This window comes from Hypanus sabinus, chromosome 20, assembly GCF_030144855.1.
Source record: "Hypanus sabinus isolate sHypSab1 chromosome 20, sHypSab1.hap1, whole genome shotgun sequence".
In the NCBI taxonomy this organism is placed as follows: domain Eukaryota; kingdom Metazoa; phylum Chordata; class Chondrichthyes; order Myliobatiformes; family Dasyatidae; genus Hypanus; species Hypanus sabinus.
In genome coordinates this window covers 18,188,826-18,215,064 of record NC_082725.1, presented here as the reverse complement: position 1 = coordinate 18,215,064, position 26,239 = coordinate 18,188,826, and the positions used below count along the sequence as shown (strand labels likewise).

Below are 26,239 nucleotides of genomic sequence, written 5' to 3'. Positions count from 1 at the left end.
ACAGAGGTGCTCAAACCACACTGTCTTCTGCTCAACCTACAACTTGAATACTGACCTCAGTCTCATTCACAGAAATAAATTATTTATAAGTGGAAACCATAATAACAGTAACACTAATTTTTAATGTCAGAACAACCAAAATGAAAGTTAGCTTCACATCTTCCATCCTTCATAAACCTGAACTCATTCAAAATTTTGCTGCTCAAATCCTCCGCCTCTATTCATTCAACATTTTAGCACATCCATGTCTTGCACTGAAAGGCCCAAGCCTTGCAATTCAAATTATTCCACATTCTTCACAGACACAAAGAAAACCTACAACACAATACAGGCCCTTCGGCCCACAAAGATGTGCTGAACATGCCCTTACCTTCTTCCTTCCTATCCATCCAACATTCTTGATCAATATCATTCAATCCCTCACCCAAGACCTTTGCATTTCTCTAACTTCAACCCCCTTTTTTTTGCCCTACCTTTAGTGGTACTCACACAGTCATCTAACCCTTAGCTTTGAGATTTGCTCCGAAAACTTGGCCTCCTCAGACTATGCTAACTCTTGCTGCTTTAAACACTTCTAAAGCATTCTGGTAGCAGTGAACCACATGAAAATTTTCAGTAGATACCAGTAGCTGGTTTCAGCTTTGAAAGGAGGCAAATGAGACATGACTATACTCTCTATATACACAACTATGTGGCTAGGTATAGCTCAAATACTATCTATAAATTTCCTGACGATACAACCATTGTTGGTAGAATCTCAGGTGGTGATGAGAGGGAGTACAGGAGTGAGAAATGCCAACTAGTGGAGCGGTGCTCCAGCAACAACCTGGCACTCAACGTCAGTAAGTTGAAAGAGCTGATTGGGGACTTCAGGAAGGGTAAGGCGAAGGAACATATCCTCAGAGGGATCAGAAGTGGAGAGAGTGAGCAGCTTCAAGTTCCTGGGTGTCAAGATCTCTAAGGTCCTAACATATCGATGTAGTTATAAAGAAGGCAAGACAGCAAGCTATACTATATTAGGAGTTTGAAGAGATTTGGCATGTCAACAAATACATCTCAAAAACTTTTGTTGTACTGTGGAGAGCTTTCTGACAGGCTGCATCACTGTCTGGTATAGAGGGGCTAATGCACAGGACTGAAAGAAGCTGCAGAAGGTTGTAAATCTAGTCAGCTCCATCTTGGGTACTAGCCTACAAAGTACCCAGGATATCTTCAGGAAGCGGTGTCTCAGAAAGACATTGTCCATTATTAAGAACCTCCAACACCCAGGGCATGCCCTTTTCTCACTGTTACCATCAGGTAGGAGATACAGAAACCTGAAAGCACACACTCAGTGATTCAGAAACAGCTTCTTCCCCTCTGCCATCCGATTCTTTGGATACTACTTCATTTAAAAAAAAATAGTATTTCTGTTTTTGCACTTTTTTGGTAATCTATACTATATAATAATAAACAAACAAGTAAATCAATTGTTTTTATTTATTTATTATTACCTCTGCTAGATTATGTATTGCATGGAACTGCTGCTAAGTTAACAAATTTCACATCACATGCCGGTGATAATAAACCTGATTCTGATATATTTCAATCAAAATTAAAATTAGATAAAAAATTGCAGACTGAAGTTAGTAACTTATGAATTTAATACTTAAGAATTCTCAAAATGACTAGTTAAGTTGAAACCCCAGAAATCATTTAAGAAATAACTCAGTTCTGTGATGGTTAATCAGTTTAAACATATTAAAAGAACTAAACAGCTTTCTTCATCAGTATTTATTTTATAGTTAGAAATAGTTAATTCCTTGTGGAAGTCAAGTCGTTGGGTATTTTAAAGCAGAGGTTGATAGGTTCTTGATTAATAAGGGTGTCAAAATTTGTGGGAAGAAGGCAGGAGAATAGGATTCAGAGGACTAATAAATCAACCATGATCGAATGGCGGCACACACTTGATGGGCTAAATGGCCCAGTTTCTGGTCCTATGTATTATGGTCTTAATCAAAGGCCACAATTAATGGTACGTTCCACACTTGTATCATTCTCTGTCAGGCATTTGTATCATTTCCTCCTCAATTTCCTTCATAATGATGGAAATGGGTTTCATACCTGTATTTCTGTCAAAAAAGGCCAGCACTTAAAAGTTGCAGAATTGAAGAAACAATGAATCAACAGGAATCCAATGAAAATATTTTCAACTGTTCTGATGGCAAATTTTACATACAGCAATGCAAGGAAAATATCAAACAGAAATGTTCTATCAATTGAAGACAAGATATTCAAAGGCAAAGCCAAAGCAATTTAATCAAAAACATCCAACACAGACAGGTTCTATCACATAAAACTATTTCCTACAGGTTAAAGTGAGATAAGAAAACACATACAAATTCACTGAGGAAAAGTTATTCAAAACAGGAAGCAAGACTAAACAGTTGAAGGAAGTTCATAACCATTGGATACAAGCCCGAAGTATAATGACTACTTAATTAAAAATTTCTACAGACTGGAATTACAATTGGCTCAAGCTAGGCATATTATAAATAGTCTCCTTAGGGTAGTAATTTACAGTGGTGCTAGAAAGCTTGTGAACTCTAGAATTTTCTCTATTTCTGCATAAATATGACCTAAAATGCAATCAGATTTTCACGCAGGCACCAAAGCTAGATAAAAGAGAACAAAATTAAATAAATAACAGCAAAAAAAAACATTATACTTGTTCATTTATTTATTGAGATAAAAAATGATCCAAGATTACATAGATTTGTTGGAAAAGTATATGAACCTTTGCTTTCAGTAACTGGTGTGACCCCCTCCTCTCCACATTCCCCCCCCCCCCCCACCTGTACAGCAATAACTCAACCAAACTTTACTGGTAACTGTTGATCCATTCTGCACATCAGTTTGGAAGAATTTTAGACCATTCTTCCAAGTAAAACTGTTTCAATATTTCTGGGTACCTTTCATGAACAACCCTCTTCAGGTCATGCCACAATATTTCAATTGGGTTAAGATCTGGGCTCTGACTTGGTAATTTCCAAACATGAATTTTCTTCTTCTTAAACCACTGTTGCTGATTTACTTTTGAGCTAATCTCAACATTATCTTGTTGCGTCATCCAACTTCTTTTAAGCTTCAGGTGACGGACCGCAACTCTGATATTCTTCTGAAAATGTCTTGATACAATTTTGAATTTATTGTTCCCTCAGCGATTGAAAGCTGACCAGGCCCTAGGGCAGCAAAGCAGCTCCAAACCATGATGCTCTTTCCACTATGCTTCAGTTTTTATGAGGCTTTGTTGTTGGTGTGCAGTGGCCTTTTTCCTCTAAAGATAGCACTGTTCATTTCTGCCAAAAAGATCAACTTTTGTGTTACCTGTCCACAGAATATTGTAGAACATCCAGGTGGTCTTTATAAACCTGAGATGCGCAGCAATGATTTTTTGGAGAGCAGTGGTTTCATCCATGGTGTCCTTCCATGAACACCATTCTTGTTCAGTGCTTTTCATATAGTGGACACATGAACGGAGACTTCAGCAAGTTCTGGAGATTTTTGCAGGTCTTTTGCTGTTACCCTTCGTTCTTTTTCACCTCATTCACCATTGCACATTGTGTTCTTGGTGTGATCTTTGCAGGACACTCACTCCAAGGGAGAGTACCAACAGTAGGGAGAATTTGGAGACAATTTCTCTTACTGTAGACTGATGAACACTCAGGTCTTTAGAAATACTTTTGTGGCCTTTTCCAGCTTCATGCATCTCTACAATTCTTCTTCTAAGGTCCTCTGAAAGTTGTTTTGATTGAGGCTTGGTGCACATAAACAGATCTTTCTTGAGAAGTGCAAGCTCCGTCAGTAACCTGACTTTGTGTGTCTTTTTTCTTAATATATAGGGCCAGGCACCTCTAGAACCCACACCTCCAATCTCAATTCATTGACTGGAACATCTGACTCCAAACAGCTTTTTTGAACCTTAGACTGTGATTATCTAAATGGTGTACTCAGTGATGACAAGAAGCAGTACACTTGTTTGTGTGTTATTAGTTTAGGCGTTTAGATTGCGTTTGTCTATTATTGTGACTTAGATGAAGATCAGACTACACTTTGAATAATTAATGCAGAAAACCAGGTCTGTAGGAAAAGGGTTCACAAATTTTTCCTTGCAACTGTAAATACATTCCCCATGTGTTTGTTGATCAAGCCAGTGCTTATACAGAAAGTCACAGAAAATCAGGTTATTATAAATTGTTGAATTAGACATGAAAACAGCAACATTTGAAAGAAATACAAATGATCATAACACTTCCAGTGAATGAAACTTGCAGGAGTATTTTTATAAGTACGTAGTCAGGGTTCTTCTGTATTGGGGGTGGGGGGGGGGAAGAAAACCCAAAAAAACATGAAATGAAAGGCCTTGGCTACTACTGGTTATTTAAAGCCCCATCCCCAGTTAGCTAATAGTGAAGGATGATGAGCCAGTTTCTCAGACTGATGGGAAAGGTAGTTTTAAAGGAAATATTTCTAACATGTAAACATGTATCACCAAAGGTAGTTAATGTGACTCAACAAAATATAAGTTAGCTTTGACTCTGAATGAGAGTGAATGTTTCAAGGAGAAACACAGGGAAGCCAAAGTTCAACATGATGCCTCATCCTCTGTTGCAGCCACAGACAGGTCAATTGTGAAAGGTAATCAATAGAATAATTCACAATTTCATTCCAGCATTTCACAAGATACAAAATTCCCCCAAAGTGGACTGAAAGAAAGAGCTGCAGTTTTAGTCAACTTCGTTAAATCATGTTCCAGGTACATCTAAAAGGAATCTGGTGGTTGTTTTTCCATTTATACAATACAAATGTGATTACTGAATGCTCACGACATAATTAGTATTTACCTTAAATGCCAGCTTAATAGTTTCAAGAGTGTTAGATGGTCTTGATACTACAGACAAGGCAATCACATACTCTCTGAAATCAATTGTTCCATCTTTACTCTGGAAAAAATAAATAACCAATTAGTAATCTGCAACATGAAAAAAAAATCAGCGATATCTGGGGGGGGGGTGGGTGTGGGGAGAGAATGACAAATATAATGTACTTCATTCCATTGTTACGTTATTTAAAAATCAAAGGTATTTTTTCTTCTGAAGAAATAATGAACTATGAAGGTATTTAACAATAAATGGAGGTAGAGGCTGCGCCATACAAACTCGTAGCTTACAAAGAGTCATCACAGACACACCCAGAAACAACATAATTGCCAATATTCATTAAAAATACTTTAATACATTGAACACTAACATCTATAACTTGTTTTATTTTAACAAGGCTCTAACATGCCTAGTTAAAATATCTGATATCCGTAGTCTTTTTTAAAAATATATAATCAGCTTGTGGCCAGTGTATTCAAGTAGTTTCTAATCTCTGTATTTACTGACCACTTCTGGAATGTAAATAACGGTCCATCTCCGTACTCATTAAACAATTTCATAATGGTATGGCAATACCAGAGTTCAGAGGAGTAGGCTATGACACAGCTCGAGAGAAATTTAAACAATCTGTAAACCTCATCCAGGAAATGCAAGAGGACGGCTTAGAGTACAAATGTACAGGGGCAAAAAAAAGTATCTAGTGTTCAAGCAAGTATTAAAATGCACTCAAAACTTTGGGTAGAACATGCACTCAGTGGCCACTTTATTAAGTACCTGTACTTAATTTAGTGGTCACTGCATGCATGTTCATAGCCTTTTGCTGCTGTAGCCCATCCACTTCAAGGTTCAATGTGCTGTGCATTCTCTAACCTCCTACTTCCACTCCCCTCACCTCCTTATTCTTCCTTCTTCCCCCTTCCTTTTCAGTTCTGATGAAGGGTCTCAGTCAGGAATATCAACTGTTTATTCCCTTCCATAGATGCTTCCAGACTTTCTTAGTTCCTCAAATATTTTATGAGTGTTGCTAAAAATTCAAATAAAGGACCTCTCTCAAACAATAAAATCCAAATCAAGTGGATTTTGGTTAATTGGGACAGCCACTTATTTGGGACAACTCTTAAAGAACAAAAACTAATTGAGTAAATAGCTGTGATTCCTTTCATTTATTTGTGACATTATGCCACTTAATTGGGATTAGGAGATTTGGGCAGTTTCTTACTGGTGCCACTCACATGCACTTGTGTGGCACTTGAGTGAACAGTTAGCTGAGCGTGCTTGTGTTATGTTATCCATTTAGACTGACGGATACCAATTGAAAAAGCAGTGGTTTTTGATCATTTTGTGTTTCTATTTTGACTTTAAAAAAATTTGAGGCCCTTGCCAAATAGATTATGACATCATTTCATGCAGGAGGGCAATGAAGGCAGTCCATTATCTACACAAGGACACAGCAGCGTACACTGGATAAATTCCTCCATTGATAACTATTAAGAACCATTTGGAACTAATACACAATTTTATGCTACTGCGGTAGTATTGGTAGTGTTCTAATTTGTCTGTATTTCATTTAAATATTTTAAGTTGTTACTCAGTTAAGTGGTAGTTTGACTTTATACTTTTTTTTAAAACAGTTTCCATTAAACTTAGCCTAATTGGGGCCAAAGCCTACAAGTCATAAATGGGATTCCACTGTAGTATGAAATCCACAGGTTCAGCTGCCTTTAGGACAATGTAAGTGACATTACTGAAACTTCTCCAAACATGAACAATTTTCACATGCTTATTTCTGCTTCTTTATAGTGGGATGTTTGCAGAGAAGGCAGATGTAAAAAGAGGAGTTGAAGATGCATGGGTATTCTTTCGGTTAAAAAGATAGGCCATTACATGGTAGGGATATTAATGTCAGATCAGAATCCCTTCCTCATTTTCTTGCCATTAGTTTGGTACATTTTCAAGTGTCAAAAACACAGCTATGAGTTACAAGATGCACATGAAATTGCATTTCAGAGGAAAATAAAACAAGGGAGCAGTTATGAAGCCAATGCTACAATGCTTTAGCATGAGCTCAACTACTGCTGTTTCTTACTGCCGCTCTTCACCAGTGCAATGAGTTCTTCAAATGGAATGTTTGCAAAGAGCATTTAAGTCAAAAACTGGATAACAAGGCAAGTTATAATGATTTGTTTAATATGCCTTCTGCTTATCTCACCATGGACAGGTATGTGTAGTTCATACGAATAAGTTATAAATTTTGCACTGAAATGCAGTAGCATTGAAATATACAATCAGCCTCAAACAGTAATATTAGCTCATAAATATAACAAGCTTCATAATGCCACACTGACTGACAGTAATTTACCTCGTCAAAAAGTGCAAAGACATCTGTTAATGCATCATTAATTGGCAGCTTCAAATAATCAGCAAATATCTTCAGAGTTATATGTTTTCCTCTCTCTTTTTTGGCACTTTCTGCAAGTTCATCCAGTTCCTTTTCAACTTGACTCGGCTTTAAACTGGACAAAATGTACACAGATACAAATCAGTCACCAGTGTTAATCCCAGAATTATAAGACGAAATGCAGTAACTATTTAAGATGCTAGTATTTGCTGCTTAAGTAATTGGAAATCAATCAACCTATAAATACACTGGTGTGGCCAAATCATGTGTGTGTTTTAGTTTGTGTATCTCTTGTGTGTAAAACAATACAGAATTTCATGTTTCTGAAGTAAAAAAGTGTCCATGAAGGTACATTCTCTGTATTGAGTATTCATTAAATGTCTCCTATCATGTGTACCGATGTGAAGCAATGAGTAATTTGTATTCATGAATTCAATACTGAAATTTCAAAAGAAGAAATTTCAAAAAGACGAGATTCTGCAGATGTTGAAATCACACACACACACACACACACACACACACACACACACAAAATGTTGGAGGAACTCACCAAATTAGGCAGCATCTATGAAAACGAATAAACAATCCATGTTTCAAGCCAAAACCCTGCATCAGGATTGGAAAGGAAGGGAGATGATGCCAGAATAAAAATGTGGGGGAGGGCAAGGAGGACACGCTAGAAGGTGATAGGTGTAACTTCAGGTGAACCTGGCAGAAAAACTTGATTGTTTATTCATTTTTCTATATGCTGCTTGACCTGCTGAGTTCCACCAGCACTTTGTGCGGGCTTCTCTGGTTATTACAAAGGGTAAGGACTGTGTGTTCCCTGTGCTAATGCAGACAATGAAGCAAAAGATATGACTTGGCATATCTGTGTGTGGTGTTTCATAATTTGGAGCTGATCATATTACTAACAAAGGCTGTTTGTAGTAAATGACTGAAATAATCAGCTCTGCCCATTTTAGTCAGACTGGTCAGCAAAACTGATGTTGCTATGGAAGTTGAAGATAAAGAGAATAATATTTCGGAGATTTGAGTCTTGATCTTTCAGTTTTGAAGCTTTGCTCTAATTCACTTGGTTCTTAAATCAATCTTCATAAAAGACAAAATTAGATATTTCATCACTTTTGTGGATGTGGGTGGTTATTGACGAGGACTGTGTTTATTATTCTCTACAATTGCCCTTAAGGAGGGGATCCATTATCTTTAATTGCTGGCAAACACACTCCAACAAAATTGTTGGGTTCACAGTTCCAGGATTTAGACACAGGAATGGTTTATTTCAAGTCAAGAGGTGAACCAACTTGAAGGGACATATCACTGAAAATGGAATGATTATTCTAGTCACTTACAGTTAGAGCAATTTGGCAAAGAGTAATGGACCAAGGGGTCCACGATATCCCAGGAACACAACGTTACTTTGATGGCATCAGCGTGACTGATGAAGAGTACCTCCAGAATCTTAATAAAGTGCTTACCAGACTGAGTGAGTATAGTCTGCACGCAGACAGAGAGCAAAATGTGAGGTTTTCAAGAATGAAATCTCAAATTGTGGACATGTCATTGATAAGCTGGGCTTGCTAAGTCACAAGAGAAGACTGAAGCAGTGCTACAGGGACCCAAACCAGAAAATGCGTCACATCTCAGGTGATACGTGGGCCTTGTAATCTACCATCACCACCAGTTTCTCTAAAATACTCTGCAGTGCTGCATCCATTGAACGCACTGTTACGGACAGGAACAAAGTGGGGATGGTCAGAAAGATATGGAAAAACCATTCAAGGAAACAAAGCAACTAATAACATCAGATGAACTGCTCACCCATTATAACCCCATCGCTACCCATTAAACTGGCATGTGATGCATCCCGTTTTGTCACACATTATGAAAGATGAATCTGAATGGCAGATTGCGTTTGCATTAAGATCACTGACGAGTGCAGAATGTAACTATGCACAGAGCGACCGAGATGCCCTTAGCCTAGTATGGGGAATAAAGTAGCTCTATGGACAAAAGTTTATGTAAATAGCAGATCACCAGCCCCTTGTGTCCATCTTCAATCCCAGAATGGGAATTCCAGTGAAGACGGCTGCCTGGTTACCCTGTTGGCCACTATTGCTGGGAGCCCTCTCTAATGATATTGAGTTCAAGGGTACCAAAAAAACAGCAATGCTGATGGCTTGTCAAGTCTTCTACTGTTGACAACTGAAGAAGAAAAGTGACCCAGCAGAAGTGTTGTCCACCGCACTGGTGGACCAGCTGCCAGTAACAAATTCTGAAATACCAAAGGAAGCATGGGATGACCCGACATTGTTGAAGGTCTTTGAAATCACGATGCAAGGATGGCCAGCTCATGGTCATCATAGGTTTCTAGAGTTCTCAGTGAGGCTGGACCAACTGTCAGTATGTAAAAGAATGCTGATGCACGGATCTTTTGTTATGAGCCCGCTAAACTGTGCACCAGAGTGTTAGGAAACTTGCACAGCGGACACCAGGGTACAGTCAAGATGAAGAGTCTTGCCCGGAGCTTCGTGTGGTGGCCAGCAATAAACAAATAGATTAAAGACATGGGCAAAGGCTGTTCGGGATACCAAGAAGTTCAAAATGCACCCCTACAGGCACCGTTACAACCATGGGAGTGGACATCGTCACCATGGCAAAGAGTACATATTGACTTTGCTGGACCATTTATAAACTCCATGTGCCTGATTGCTGTGGATGCTCATTTGAAGTGGCCAAAGGTTATAACAATGAAGCCAACAGACAAGGAGGTCATTTCTCTGCAGCACACGGTGGACAACTTCCTTTAGGTGCATCAGAACTCTGTTCATGTGACGACAAATCAAACACCTGCAACGCTGTTCATGAACAGGAATCTGAGATCTCACATAGACCTCCTGAAGCCAGATCTACGGAGGGAAGTGAACAGTTCAGCCAGTTGCCAAGTGAAGCAGCAAGGAGCATCAAGATTGGACAGGAAATCCTTGTACACAATTACCAAGAAGTGGACATTTGGTAGGATAGCTACAAGAACTGGACCACTGATGCACACAGTGGATGTTGGTGAACAAACATGAAGACATCATATGGATCAGATACTTGATACTCAACTGAAGAACACACCTGAGTCCGCTGCATCCAACAAGATGGACACATTCAAGTCACTAGACTTAGCTCTCAGTGATGATCATGTCACTGACAGCAACGTGACGCCAAAAACTGAGAACTCTGTCTTAGACATCTACCAAACCTGATGCCACTCCACAGGTCCGGAGGCTTGACGATAATGTTATCATTCACAAGACACCTGACAAACCTGATGCCACTCTACAGGTCCAGAAAGAACTTTAAAGAAACAGAGAGCCACCCAATGACTGAGCCTTTAAAACTGTTACTTATGGACTGTTATTGTGAAAGCATGTTTATTTGGAATCTGGATTTATGAAAGGGAAGTTGACTATTTTGTACATATACCATTTTAAGTTGCATTAATCTAAAGGGGAAGGAAGTGTTATGTGTGGATCTATTTCTTTTAGAGTAATGACCCCACCCAGCACTATGCATTGATGTGTTGTCTACGCATGCACATTGTTCTCTCTCACTGCAATGCGAATACACCAATTAGAGACATCTACCGCATGCATGCTTTTATTTAATATACATGTAGTTGTGCACAGACACAACAAATAGCAATAGCATTCGTACCACAAAGAGCCAGGTAATAACTGCCTCCAGCAAATCATCCACACTTGACATTCAATAATATTACCACATCAAATCCCCTATCAAAATCTTTTGAGGAGGATGTGATTAGAAATTAAACTGACTGGCCATACATACATTAAAACATAGAACAGTACAGGCCCATTGGCCCATGATGTTGTGCTGACCTTGTAACCTACTCTATCTAACCCTTCCCTCCCACATAGCCCTCCATTTTTCTTTCATCCATGTTCCCAAGATCCTCCTAAATGCCCCTCATGTATTTGCCTCGACCACCCAAGCAGTATGTTCCATGCACTTGCCACTCTATGTAAAAACCCTACCTTTGACATCTCCCTTAAACTCTTCTCCATTCACCTTAAAATCATCGCCTCCCATATTAGCCATTGTTACCCTGGGGAAAAAGATCAGTCCGCCTACTCAATCTATTTCCCTTTTCTTAAGCATCTCAATCAAGTCAGCTCTCAATCTCCTTCACAAAGTAAAGTCCTGATAAATCTCCTCTGTACATGACCTTCCTAAAATGAATACTCCAAGTGCGGTCTAACTAGAGTTTTACTGAGTATTACTTCACAGCTCTGGAACTCAAACCTTCAACCAACACACCATATGCCTTCTTAATCACCTATCAATCTGTGCGGCAATTTTGAGGGATCAATGCACTTGAACCCCAAGATCTCTGTTCCTCCACACTGTATTGTGGCTTCACCAGGAACTCAGAGGCTTATAGTAGTGGCTATCCTCCTGACACCCCAAAGCCTTTCCACCATCAACAAGCTGCATGTCAGGAGGAAACTATAATACTTTCTACTTGCCCAGATGAGTACAGATCTAAACATTCTCAGAAAGCTTGATGATTTGGATAAAAGAGACTAAATCAGCACCGTTCATCACCCAACACATTACCTCCATCACAAGCACACTGGCTATGGATCTACAAATCATACCGCAGTTACTCAGCCAGGTATCACCCACTCAACTTGCCTGTGATCTCTATCACAAAGGCAACAAACGCACCAGGCACAGTGAACACCAGCACTTGCAATTTCCTCTTCAAGTCACACACCATTCTGACTGGAAAATATATATACCATTCCTTTGCTGTTAGTAGATCTAAATCTTGAATCTACCTTGAGGGTCATCAGTAATAGTAATAGTCTTGACAGCAACATTCACGTCATAGAGGATGAATGAAGCAAAGTACTGAAAACTACTTTATAACAATATCTTTGTAAATTCCTAATTTTCAACCTTCTACCAAACCTTGTATTCATTCCCAAGTGTTTAATTATTCAGAGGCTATTAAGTATGATTTTAAATCTATCATAAAGTATAATACATGCCTGATACATTCCAATAAAACATTAATTGCTACATTATCACAGATGGCATTTTAATACAAGTACTCAATGATGTACTACATAGTTTGCATCAGTGAACTAATAATTAATGTACTAATTTAAGACAAAAAATATGGCCAAAGAAAAAACTTTTATTTTTTCCTTATTTCCCTCTTTTAGAATAGTTGTCATTACAAGGCAGAAAGAAAGCAGCTAAAAATGTAACATAAAAATATGGGGGTGGGGGTGGGTGGGGGGTGAAGTACTTTGCCTTGCTTTTCAAAATAACCTACTTGAGTTTTCTGACCAGCTTTGCAAATTCTAGAAGACAAGTATCCAGAGGAAGCTTCAACTGGCTATCGGACATTACAATCTGACAGTCTTCAAATGTATAGTCAGTCACAGGAACACCAAGAGCTCTAAAAGGAACAGATTTAAAAGCAAAAGAGAAATGCATGTTACAAAATGTTGGGCTTGAATAAGGAACACTTTGTAAATACACAACTAGAATAAATCAATTATGTTAGTAACTTTATTCCTTGATTCCATCCATCAAGTAGCACTAAAGTTATGGGTAATTGAAACACAGCATTTTAAAAAATGCTACATATTTTTATCAGCCAGTGCATCAACAGATTAGAGAACCTAAACTCAGCAATACGAGAAAATTAGGTTTTGTTGCTGGAGTTCTTCGGCCATGCCATGAAGAATGTTAATTGGTTTCTTAGAGATTGGGTTACAATTGCTCTAACTCTAAGCCTCATGACTGATAACAAAGTAACACACAAACATCTAATTTTATGAATTTATTCTAATGCCACAAGTTTAATCCAGAACACAAAAATTGAGCTTTAAGTGAATCCCCACAGATGACTAAAGAGCTGACATTTTGCTGTATATATGCCAGTAGTAATACATAGAAGTGCCAGCATGTTTAAAACATGCTGAGTATCACGTCTTAGAAAATATTTTGATCTGTTTCTTATATTTTTCCAATAGTTTTGATTTTACAGATATTCAGAAACACTTGTTATTTTTGACAGCATTGACAAACTTGGTGGTGTGGAACAGCAGTCTGATTTTTTTTTTCCAGCCACTTTTTCTGTTCCTGGATTGTTCTTCCCTCATACCCATTGACACACCTCTCCTACTTTATAAAGTAAGCAGCTGGTTTATAATATTAACAATGTATTTAATTTTTCTTGGGGGAAAAATCCCTTTGAAATTCAAAAGTGTGCATCAGTTCTCACTGATGAATAATTATTACACATTTTAGGCTACAAGTCAGAAGCACTCTTATGACTGTGAGAGAACACAGGAATATATTTGGAGTGCTGAGGAAGAGGCATTATGAGGTAGAAATTCAATAATGCCTGAAGAGAAAAGAATGGTGTACTGGAAAGAATGGAAGATAAAAGGTGTAAATACAGGAGGTGATCTCTATGAGAATGGGATATTTATGTCTTATGTGGGTTTGCAGACAAAATATAACTTTGTATATAAAGGGAATTTCTGGAAGTATTTACAAATAAAACATTGCATTAGTAGCATATTCAAGAATGGTGGCCCACAAAGTAACCATTTAACTGAATACTTTACACTACCACAGGAAGTTCATAAAGCATCAGCGTTTTATAAAATGTTCAAGCACTCTGTGGGTGAACTGGGTAACAATGTCAAAGCAGTATGGCAGAAGGATCTTGGAAGTGATATTGAAGATAATGAGTGGTCAAATGTTTTATCAAATGTGGGTAGACATATTAGGGAAGCGAGAGGGAAATTTAATCAGTATAAGATAGTACACAGATATTATTGGACACCAACTAGACTCTACAAAATGGGGATTGTTGATAATCATTTATGCTGGAAATGTAAAACTGAAGTGGGCACATATTTTCACGATTTGGGAGTGTTCCTTGGTTCGTCCATTTTGATGTAAAGTTCTTGATTTGTTGGGGAATTGGTCGGGTCCTACACTGCCTTTGTGCCCACAGCTTTGTCTCCTGGGTGACAGGACAATGATACCTAATGTAAACAATGACAAATTTACTATTTTAAAGGTGGGTCTCATCACAGCTGCAGGAATTATATTGTAAAACTGGAAAAAACCCGATGTCCCACTGTGTGGGAATGGACTGAGGAAATGGTTCAGATTTCATCATATGAACACATGTTGGGATGAATTAACAGTGAGGGACAAGTGCAAGACGTGTGGGATCAATTTTGGTTGTATGTTAATTTGAACTTAAGTTAGAAGTTTTTTTTCTGTTTCTTATTTTTATATATTTTCCTGTCAAGGGATGGCTGTATAAATATGCTATACTGTATCTGCTCTATGATATGCTGCGCTGCTTTGTAAAATAAGAATAAATAATAACAAAAATTTGAATTACAAAAAAAATGCCTGAAGATGGCTGCACTGGTAGATAGTTTGATACAGGTGTCAGAGAGAGTACTAGGCTTTAGTAAAATACAAAACATTGTTGAGACCACATCTGGAATACTGTATACAGTTTTAGTTGCCTCTGCAGAGAAGGGTCATGACTGTTAGAAAGGATTAGATCAACTGTGTTTGTGACTATGGATTAGTTTTAGTAAATGAGATTTGTACAGGTGGGCACTTGATTGCTGCCATACTTAGAATGGGTCATGGTGTCTCTTTTTCTGTGCTGTACAGTTCTATAAAAGATCAGAATAAATGGCAGTGTTCTTCTATTAAAATTACAATACAGACTGATGAATTTGGGAAGTCTTTAAGTGATTTCTGGCATATTCAAAATAGTCACTGAGTTCAGGGGTATCATCACTCAGTTATATGCAGTGAAAAATTGAAGACAGCAATATTTCTAGTACCATGTGGTGCCGTCCAATATCAGTGAGGACTGAGAATGGTCTAAATCTTATGTGGTCTGGCTCATTTAAAGACAAGTGTCTATATCTAAAGGTAAGTATCTATTACCTATGACAAGTACTCAGTGATCACAACAAAGTGGGGAAAAAATCTGAGTGATTACTAAACATTTGTTGGAGGACTTAACTGAGTAATTATATATTGAGTTTCAAATCTAATTAGTATCATACTTACTTTGCCATTACCTTTCTGACATTATTTGCATATAAAATCGGATTTTTCCTTTCTTCCTCTGAGGGTGTATAAACTGGCAGAAACTATTCAAAACAGAAAACAAGAGAAGTCTAAGTGCCAAAACACACCCAAATATTTGTACTATTTATGGTTTGATGCAATAATCCTTTAACAATGTTCTCTGTACAATTTATTAAGCTATAAATCAAAGTTAGCTATTAAAACTTGTACATTCATTTCAGATGTTAGTGAAGTGATCTTGTCTGAGAAAAAAGAACTGCAAACCTGATAACAGAGAAAATTTAAAAAGAACATCTCTGGCATTCTGTGGCAGATTAAACCAGTTGGAAAAAAAAAAGCTACTGACATTCCTGAAGTGATATTGTCAATCCAGGAGTTTTGTGTGCATACATTCCTGCAATACTAAGCTCCATTTCTTAAAATTGAGCACGATGTGTGGTCTTCATTACAGGTTGTATACAATACTTTTCCAAATTAATTTTCTGAAGGAAAGCAGCAACAAAAGTTACTTTGAAATGACCTGTAAACTCAGTGCAAGATGGCTAAAGTACAACTATGTACATCCTAAAAATCACAGAGCATTAAGTCCATCTTATCTTCAGCGACATTTCAATTCATATTTCGGTTGACAAGGACAAATAACTTCTAATTTGAATGCACTTACTAACGTATGACAAAGATATGTAACTTCTCAAAATTTACACTGAATTGCTAATTGATTGTTGATTTTGTTTTGTTTTTCTTCCTCATGGAATACAAATACTCCGAATTGGAAAGTAACATATGGAAATAAAACTATAGATGGTGTCGTGGCTGGAATTTTTCTGCACAAAGTATAGGGAAGATCACTATTCTTATGACATGAATATATTGTTATTTTCAACTTGCAAACTTCAGGTCAATATTAAAGGGGCCCATACAAATACAGAAGATTAATATAACTGAATACTTTTAATATGTTATTGATTAAGGATATTAAAAACATATAATCTTAGCCCAACACACAATTCACTCAACATTCTAAATCTCAAAGTAGTAACTAAAAACTAACCTCCATTTCCACGTTATTATGTAGCTGGCACAAGGTGAGCCATAGGATTTTTAACCTGAGAAATAAAATTGTCAATATATTTTCCACAAAATGTGTCATTAGCTCATCTTGTAATTTTATCAGAAGATATTAAATCATGCAATTTATGAAAGATTTATAGATTCAGCACAATCTAACAAATCTTAATAAGTTAAATAGAAATAGTAATGTGAATGTCTCTGAAACACCGTCACCAAGATATTCCTTTCTGAAAGGGGGACCTCTCCTTTGGGTTATGCTGAAATTACTCAAGGTCTTCTCCGAGTGAATATAAGCACTGAGGCAATGGTCATTTGGTATCTATTTTGCTATACTTTATTTGTTACATCCATCAAACAAAGTTTTTATCTCCAAGTACAGTCATTTCATATATTCAAGACAGCAAAGAAAAGAATTAAGGACATTATCAAATAAGTCAATGCTAGTGAAAGGTAAATTATTGGAAACATTCAGGAACAGGATAATCTATGCTTGAGAGCACAGGGATTGATCAAAGTTAGTCAGCAAGGCTTTGTTACTTGGAGATACTGTCTAATTTGATTGCATTTCTTGCAGGGTTGACAAAATGCATTGTCAATGAGGACAATTCAATTGATGAGGTCTATGTAAGGCTATTTAAAGGTTCTTGTGTGTGATTCAAAATTTCAAACTGATTCAAAACCCATGGGATTCAAGTCAAATTGGCAAATTGACTTATTATTTAGAGGTAGAGGGTTATGGTACAAGGTTCTCTCTGCAATTGGAAGCCTTCACTACCGGTGTACCAAAGTCATCTGTTCTGGGACCCTGTTTGTTATTGTCCCTAATCAGGAGCTGGGAGAAGAGAGAAGAGAAATAATCTCGTCTTTAGGATGCATGTTCACAATATAAGTCACTTGAGTGATTAAATGGGCAATCTGATTTCTCCAAGACTATGCTATGCTGTAATATGAGAGATTTTGCAGATGCTGAAAATCCAGAATAACAAGACACAAAATGCTGGAGACAAGTCAGGCAGCATCTATGGAAAGGAATAATTAGTCGATGGATGGTTCAGACCGAGACCCTTCATCAGGACTCGAAGGGGAGGGGAAGGGAGAAAGCCAGAAGGTGGGTGAAAGGAGGAGTACAAGCTAGAATGTGATAGATGGGCAGGTGGGTGGGGAAGGGGGATGAACTGAGAAGCTGAGAGGTGATAGGTGGAAAAGGGAAAGGGCTGGAGAAGGAATCTTGATAGGAAAGGAGAGTGAACCATGGGAGAAAGGAAAGGGTAGGGCACTGGGGGAGGCGATAGGCAAGTGAGAAGAGGTAAGAGGGGAGCCGGCCTGTGAAATGGAAGAAGAAGAAAGGGGAGGGGAGAAATTACTGCAAGTTATTGAAGCAGTAGAGCTGTATCTGAAAGTATTTGTACGTACTGCAACCTTGTTTCCCTGCTCCTATTTTACTACTTAATCCTGTTGTGTTCTGCCTCCTTTCCTTAACATTTTAGTTTCTCCATTTCTTTCCCCAAACAATGCCCTGTCTCTTGCTTCCATTTGCTATTTGCCCCCCTCACAGGACACACTTCTTTTCTGCACTAGGGTTCCGCTCCTCAAAAGGCCCACACTTTCCTTATTTCTTGAGCAAGAACCTACACACAATCTCCTTCTCCTATCAAAAGCTTCTTACAGTTCCTCTCTCTTTCTAAGACATGCAATTACAACAAAATATGCATTCCTTTGCTTAGAAACCCACAGCACTATCCTAAGCATTACTTTGTTTCTGATAATGTAACACCAGCTTTCACAGATTTTGATGTAATTTCATCAAACTAATTTTAGCACTTTCTATTTCCGCAGTTCTTTCGCTTTCATAATACAGGGAAGAGACTACACAGCACCCACAACATGACCACTGGACTAAAGTAGAGTTACTTCCACCAAGTCATCAGGCTGATCAACACTTCCACCCATTAACCCACCTCACCACCACCATTATATACACATCACCTGGCATCACTATGTACATGCAATCAGTTGTAAGCTACTCACAGAATTGCTTTTTTAAATATATATATTATATATTTCTTATTTTTTTAAAATTGTGTTCTTTAAAAGTTCGTGTTTTTTTAATGTTGAATCAGATCCAGAGCAACAAACGTTTTGTTCTTCTTTATACGTGTACAGAAGAATAATAAACAAACTTGAATCGTTTGAGAGGCTCACCATTGCAGTCTCAGTATCATATTTTTTAAATCTATCCATGCTTAATTTTGGCACTGCATGAACTACTGCAAACTCTATCTCTATTTTTCAATTCCCTCAGATCCTAACTTCACCAAAGTGCCCGTATTTCTCTCAACCTCACTTATAAGCAGTTGCTTATAAACATTTTTCAGACCATTTTCAAATACTCACACATTTATACCCACCTATACTGTCTAGCCTGCTCAAGCACACTCTGACTGTTAAAAGGTTTTTTCCTCAAGTCGAACATTGGTAATACAAGAAAAACTGAACTTAATTGGTTGTTTTTGGACTGCTTCATGCAGATTTAAATTTTATTTTTGAAAATGCTTGAGAAAAATCAGGCAAAACTTGTATTTGGAATGTTTTTGAACAAAGCCAATCACATTAGCAAATTGAAAGTTACTTTGTCACTATGATGGTTCTTTTGGCCCATTATCATTGCCAAGCCTATGTTAAATGATTGTGCATTCTGGTTATTAAAAGCGCTAAAACTGAACAAAGATCATAAGAGGCAACTCGACCATTCCTACAGTTAAATGAATTATTATTCAACGAGGTCCTCTTCTAATAATGCCCACACCTTCACCCTTTACTCCAGAAGTTCCCAACTCACCACCAATCCTTTCCAACATATAAATCTTTACTGTTGTATACATGCAAGAATCAAAGAAAAAATGCACAGCACAGTTGGCTAAGCAGAATAATCTTTTTAAATTCAGTAAGTCCCATCTTATTTTTGTCTTCTTTCATTTAAACCCTTAGAAAAGCAATGTGTGTGAAATTGCCAATTTAGTAACATGAGAAAAAAGGAAAATTAAATCAACCTACGCTCCAGGTCCTTGCCAGGTCCAAGTGATTGTATCCTGGAATTAAAAGTTGAAAATTCGATTCAAAATGAGCATTCGTTTGCAGCTGGTATTACAGACAGAAGTATTCAAACTGGCTTGAGATTTACAGCTAAATTCCTGAAAGGTATTGTGCATTTGGTGGAACCATGGAAATTTCGTGCACTGGAATATAATCAACTGTTAAAAGTGCAAGTTTAGAAAGCCATCGGAAGTATTGCCCTGTTAATTCTGAAGAAGTTTTACTCAGATTGCAAATCACTAAAAAATGCTAAGATTTAAGAAGGCCCTCACAGAAAAGCACGACGGGGGAAAATAGTAATGGCACAAGAGAAGAATACCCAGAGTGGAGAGTTGAGGTGGTTTAAGGCAGTGCTGACATTAGTGGAGTCAGACTTGTCCGACTTGTCCGACTGACAGACTGGATAAGGAGGAGTAGAGTTCAGATACAGGAAGCAAGGAAATCAGTAAATGGAATGCTGGTCTCAATTGGAAAGTAAACTGATTGCAAGAAATAGAAACGCCTGAGCAAATCGACAGGAAATTTGTCTGACAAACCTGGAGTACTCTCTACAGTGTTGGGTTCATGTCTTTTCCAGGGAGGAGCCTTAATGATTCACTAGACTGATTTGCCGGACTATGATGAGAAAGATCGAGAACGGTTGAATGCTCACCGAAAGCTGAAAAAGTATGATGTTCTGAAGGGAGTTGGCAGGTGTAATCTGAGAGGGAGTTTCCACTGACGTGCGAGTCCAAGAATCAATTTAAGACAGTCACAAGGATGAATTGTCTCTGAGAGGGTGGTGCAAATCTGGAATTGTCTGCCTAGAGATTTACAGGTGCCAATTTATTTAGTTGGCTCAAGACTTCAATTGATTTTTAGGCAAAAGGGGAATCAAATTCTATGGAGATCAGACATGAAAACTGCACTTGTTTCTTTGTGTCACTGGCAAAAACAGATTTATTGCCCATCCATAATTGCTCATAAGATGGATATGGGCCACTTTCTTAATATAGCTGCAGTCTTTCTGGTGCAATTTAACTGCTGTTGTGGAGGGCGTTCAAGGATTCAAGGTAAAACAGCCTGCAATACAGCATGTTAGATTAGCAATGATCTTATTGAATGGTGGTACAGACTTGGGGGATTGAATGGCCTATCCCTCTTTTGATGTTTTTATTTTCAAGTCACAATGATGTGTAATTTGAGGGAAATAGTAGGTTGTGGTGTCTCCTTGCACCTGTTGCCCTTACCCCATAGCCATTATCATTCACATGTTCAGAAGATGCTGGTAGAGTAACCTAAAAAGGAAACCGCACTGTGCCACTGTGCCCTGGTGGTGGAGGAGGAAATAATCTTTTGGGCAGCCCATGGCATGTCAATCCTGCAAGCTGCTTTGCTGTAGAAGGTGTCAAGATTTTGAATTGAGAGTTGTTAGAATGGCACTCATCCAGGCAAGTGGAAAACACTCCATCGTGCCAGACTTGTGCCTTGTAGATGGTGGAAGCGTGGTCAGGATGTTAGAAGCTGAACCACTCACCACAGGAAACCTTCTAAACTGCTTCTGTAGCTGCAGTATTTAAGTAGTCATGACAGTTGAGTATAAACAACTTCTACCAATCAACCTTTGGAAATTCCTAGATACTGCCCTCAGATTCTGCCTAGCTTCAATTTGGGATTAAATTTGTGGACAGTCCTACCATTTTCCATAACTATTTAAAAACTAACAGAATCCCTCACTAACAATTCAATCACAAGCCAAGCTTCATCCCAAGTTGTATGCTGCCTCCTCCATCATGGGTTGTTTGAGATTTTCCTGGGCACATTTAACAAATTATTTTTAATAAGTAAATTCCTCTTAAAGTCTCAGAAACCTCAATCAAGCCTAAATAGCCAAAAATACAAACCATGTCTTTGCAATCTGCCCTTGCAATTATTATTCTTAAATTATAAATACATCACCACATACATTCTGGGAACAGAGGAGGAGGAAAACATGTTCAGCATGCAAATTTTGAAATATAATTTTAGGTGTTGAACATGGCTGGTAGATTAAATTCCCATACCCTGTGCTGGAGCTGATAATGAATGTTCTGCAGGGAGTCTGCGAAGTTCTAAGACAGACCGTTTCCCCCCTAATTAGAACCTTATTCAAAGCATATTTTAAAAAAGTGATCTATAACAACTTTCTCTGGAGAAGTAACAAGTATAACTGTTAAAAAAACATGCATTATGACCTTTAATTTTACCAAAGAACAATGGCTGGAGCCACCCAGCACTTTAGTGCAAGGGTGTTTGTTAGGTACATCAAAAGTCAAACTTACAAAGATTATTATAATTATTATTATTATTGCTAAGTGTGATTTTAGATGTTGCTGCTGTAACAAAGTAATTTCCCAGTTGGGATCAATAAAGATTATTATTAGTGAAAATTGTGAAAAAAAAATGCCAAGATTTACAAAAAGATATCTACAAGAAAACACAATAATTGCTCCATCCATACTTATTCTTGTCCAGTGGCCTCCTGGCAGCCCTGTCTCATACGGAGTGTGATGAGCTCCTTTTATAGGCACTAGGACATACCATTTTTATTCACCAATAAGTTAGCTTGACACGAATTAGAATATGATGCAGTGCACAACGTAGTTTCAATCTTAATACAAAATAACCAGAAGCATCTACAGTAAATATAGTATACAAACAACATATAACATATACATTTTCATATCCCCACAAAATATACACATTTACATATCCCCATTATGAAAGAAACAGAGTATCCTGCCATGGAGGGTGGGAGAGGCACCATAAAGCCAACCTGAGTGCATTTACTCTTTTTAGGACCCAGTAAACACCATGGAGTTGCCGGGGGGGGGGGGGGGGGGGGCGACAGCATGAAACGGCAGAATGCTCAGCACAACTGCACACTTACAGTGAGTACAAATAAAGAATGAAATTAAACTAAACTCCCAATGTATGCCGCAATGTGGGGGAAAACAGTGGGTCAATTATGAGCATATATGGGGAAGCCAATGCAGTATGTACACTCACCACAACAACAGGAGAATGACATGGCAATGTTTGCGTGTGAATGTGCATGTATAAGGAGTGTGTTTACCAAGTGCTCCCCATCACGATAACTAACACTGGATTAAAATTTTTCCACTGAAAACAAAAATACACTCACCGTTTTGTTGGGATAACGTAGGATCACAGGCTGCACAGGAACTCCAGGAATAAATGCCCCTAAAGAAAAACATAAACATGAGCAAGTCTGCAGATGCCGGAAATCCAAAGCAATTTTTTTTAAAGAAGTTCTCATTTTCTTCTTTTATTCTTTGTCAATATTTTTATCTCTTCTCTTTATGGGGAAAAAAAAGGTGATCACTTCTTGCAAGTGAAATTATTAAAAGCTCCAATTGCTTATCTGCCATTTTTCAACCTGAGGTAAGATCAAGCGAACAATCATTTTGGGGCAGAGCTTCCTGCGTGCAGAAAGCCACCTATACTCACCCCTGCCCTGAATGGTTAGCGGGCACGCAAAGTTAACGTGCTGCTGTATCATTCCAGACAGTTAATGACAGTGTCTTGGGTAGTATCAGTGTGAAATCTAAGTAACATCATACGGGTAAGCCTCATTCAGAATGCCATGCCATCTGGCCAAGACTACTGTCAAACTATTGAGACTCAATGTCTCTGACATTTAGAAACAGACATTTCAACGCATACTATAAGGAAACTTCATTCATTCCAATAAGATGCAATCTTATTTCTTATTCTGCACAACTGTTTTTCTTCAATGAAATGAAGATGGTTTCTGTTCCTGTGGCAGGTCTATCCTATCACATTCCTGTGAATTTGCTTTCTGCTGCTGAACTTGAAGAGTACTCTGACTAGGAAACCCAGAAGTCTTGAGCCTGGAAATTCTCTACAAAATGACACTAAGAAAAATGCTAATAGATTGGTCAGGGACCGCTAGCAGTTTCTAACGAGTAACGGGATTGAAGCCACAGCGGCTTTGCACCAAAACATGAATCATACTGATCAAAGGGATAGCAGTGAGAACAATAAAACTCTTGCATTTGCAGAATGATACAGTGCAACGATGCCAGTGATAACAGCTAAAATGCTTTTGCATTATATTTCAGAAACTAGTAAGCATGCCCTCCAACTGTTTATAAAATTCTGTTTTGAAAGTTTTATTGAAAATGCTTCTAGCACTGTCGAGCAGTGAATTTCAGATCACTCCATCTCCATTGTAGGGAATAAAATGGCTATAATGAGCAACTTAAAATTGCGCTCTTGCAGTTTGATGTTTCACAGATACTGCATCATTATTTTTAAACTCTCAAGTTCCCTATTTATCTGTTATACCTAATCAAATTTATATTTAACTGCATCATATTTAACTGTTAAATATTTCCGTTGACAATTCCAGATTCGCTAGGCTTTCCAAAGAATCGCCAACCTTGGTCATTCAATTTGGAAATTACTCAAGTACATTCCCCTGTGCTCTAAAGAATGTGATATCCTTTCAGAATTGGCCACAATTTGGTGGTATAATAACCAAATATTCTAAAAGCTTTCCTTGCTCTGTTATAATGCAAAGTATAATGGTGAGATTTTTGTTACTTTTTTTTTAATACAAAAGACTTAAGTTTGTTATGACCTTCTTTGCTAAATTATAACATTATGTATGGTCGCAGGGCAACGTGAAGAGGGAGGGAAGAACCAGAGCTGTGACTCATATTGGAATAAATGACATTATATGGATGGATGATGTCCTGTAAGTGAATTTTTTTTCAGTTAGCAAACAGGTTAAAATGCATGACCTCAGTATTTTGCAATGTTTTGATTATAAAAAACAGTCATTGACCAGTGTGTCACCACAAAATCATTCAGAGTTTTCCCCAACCAGAAGCTCTGGATGAACTGTATAATCTGCAATCTGCTGAGGGCCAGATGGAAGATATTCAGGCCTGGCAACCAAGTAAGAAACAAGAGGTCCACGTACGATCTCTGGAAAGCCATCTCATGGGCAAAGTGGCAATCCTGGACTGAACTTGAATCAATGAAGGACGATCGACAGATGTGCTAGGGCTTGAATGCTATCACCTTTTACAAAGTGAAATCAAGTGATTTAAGTGAGAATAGGGCTTTACTCCCAAATGAGCTCAATGCCTTCTATGCTCACTTTGACAGTCAAAACATGGAGCATCCTTCATGAACTCCCACAGCCCACAAGTCTGTGATTTCAGTCTCTGAGGCTGACGTGAGAATACCCTTCAGGAAGTATCTCAAGGATGGAAAGAATCTGGCCAGTTGGGGTACCTGACCAAATACTGATGACCTGTACTGACTAACTGGCTGGAATGTTCACTCAGATCTTTAACCTCTCACTTTGGCATTCTGAAGTACTCACCTGCTTCAAGCAAGCTTCATTTATACCAGTGCCACCTTAAGAAGCACATGGTAATCAACGACTATCGTCCAGTTGCACTATCATCCACGGTGATGAAACACCAACTTCTGCCTGAGAAGTGACTTGGATCGACTCATTTTGCCTAGCACCACAAGTCCAGAGCAGATATGATTTCATTGACTCTTCACTGAACTGTGGAATTTATGGACAGCAAAGATGCATACTTCAGGATGCTCCTTATTGACTACAGCTCAGCATTCAATACTAATATCCCATCATAAGTTATCAATAAGCATCAAGACCTTGGCTTCAATACCTCCTGTGCAAATGGATTCTCGATTTCCTCACTTAAAATCACAGTTCAAATTGGCATCTCCTCCACAATCAGCATCAACGTTGGTGCACCACAAGGCTGTGTGCTTAGCCCCCTGCTCTACTCACTTTACACTTACAACTGTGTCACTAAGCACAACTCCAATGCCCATATTTACTGAAGACACCATGTTGCTGGCCAAATCAAAGGTGGTGACAAATCAGCAAATTGGAGGGAGATAGAAAATACGGTTGAGTGGTGCCACAACAACCACCTCTCATTCAATGTCAGCAAGACCAAGGAGCTGAATATTGACTTCAGCAGGAGGGAACCGGAGATCCTTGAGCCAGTCCTTATCGGGGGAATCAGAGGTGGGGGTGGGTCAGTAGGCAACTTTAAGTTCCTCAGTGTCATCATCATTTCAGAAGACCAGTCCTGGGCTGAGCATGCCAGTGAAATTACAATGAAAGTATGTCATTGGGTCTATTCCTCAGATGTTTGCGAAGATTTGACACAAGATCTAAAACTTTTACAGATTTCTATAGGTATATGGTGGAGAGTATATTGACTGGTTGCATCACAGCCTGGTATAGAAATAAATGACCTCCAATAGAATTCCTACAAAAAGTAGTGGATATGGTCCAGTCCATCACAGGTAAAGTCCTCACTACCACTGAGCACATCTACATGAAACATTGTCTGAGGAAAGCAGCTTTCATCATCAGGGATTCCCACCACCAAGGACATGCTTTCTTCTCACTGCTGCCTAAGGAAGAGTTATTCAGGAACAGTTATTACTCCTGAACCATCAAACTCATGAACCAAAGGGAATAATTTCATTCAACTTCACCTATCCCATCACTGAACTTCCCACAATC

At 38.3% G+C, this 26,239-nt stretch overlaps 1 protein-coding gene across 1 annotated transcript in view; it reads right to left on the bottom strand.

Annotated features, from left to right (window-relative positions):
* LOC132378334 (lysophosphatidylcholine acyltransferase 1-like) overlaps positions 1–26,239 on the bottom strand; it is a 116,998-nt gene that overhangs the window by 16,121 nt on the left and 74,638 nt on the right. Inside the window, exons 6-12 of the mRNA XM_059945149.1 lie at positions 22,814–22,872; positions 19,612–19,646; positions 16,538–16,592; positions 15,466–15,548; positions 12,674–12,799; positions 7,279–7,432; positions 4,884–4,982 (exon numbers count right to left, since the gene is read on the bottom strand). Of these exons, the coding sequence (XP_059801132.1) occupies positions 4,884–4,982; positions 7,279–7,432; positions 12,674–12,799; positions 15,466–15,548; positions 16,538–16,592; positions 19,612–19,646; positions 22,814–22,872 (611 nt within the window). The remainder of the gene's footprint in view (positions 1–4,883; positions 4,983–7,278; positions 7,433–12,673; positions 12,800–15,465; positions 15,549–16,537; positions 16,593–19,611; positions 19,647–22,813; positions 22,873–26,239) is intronic.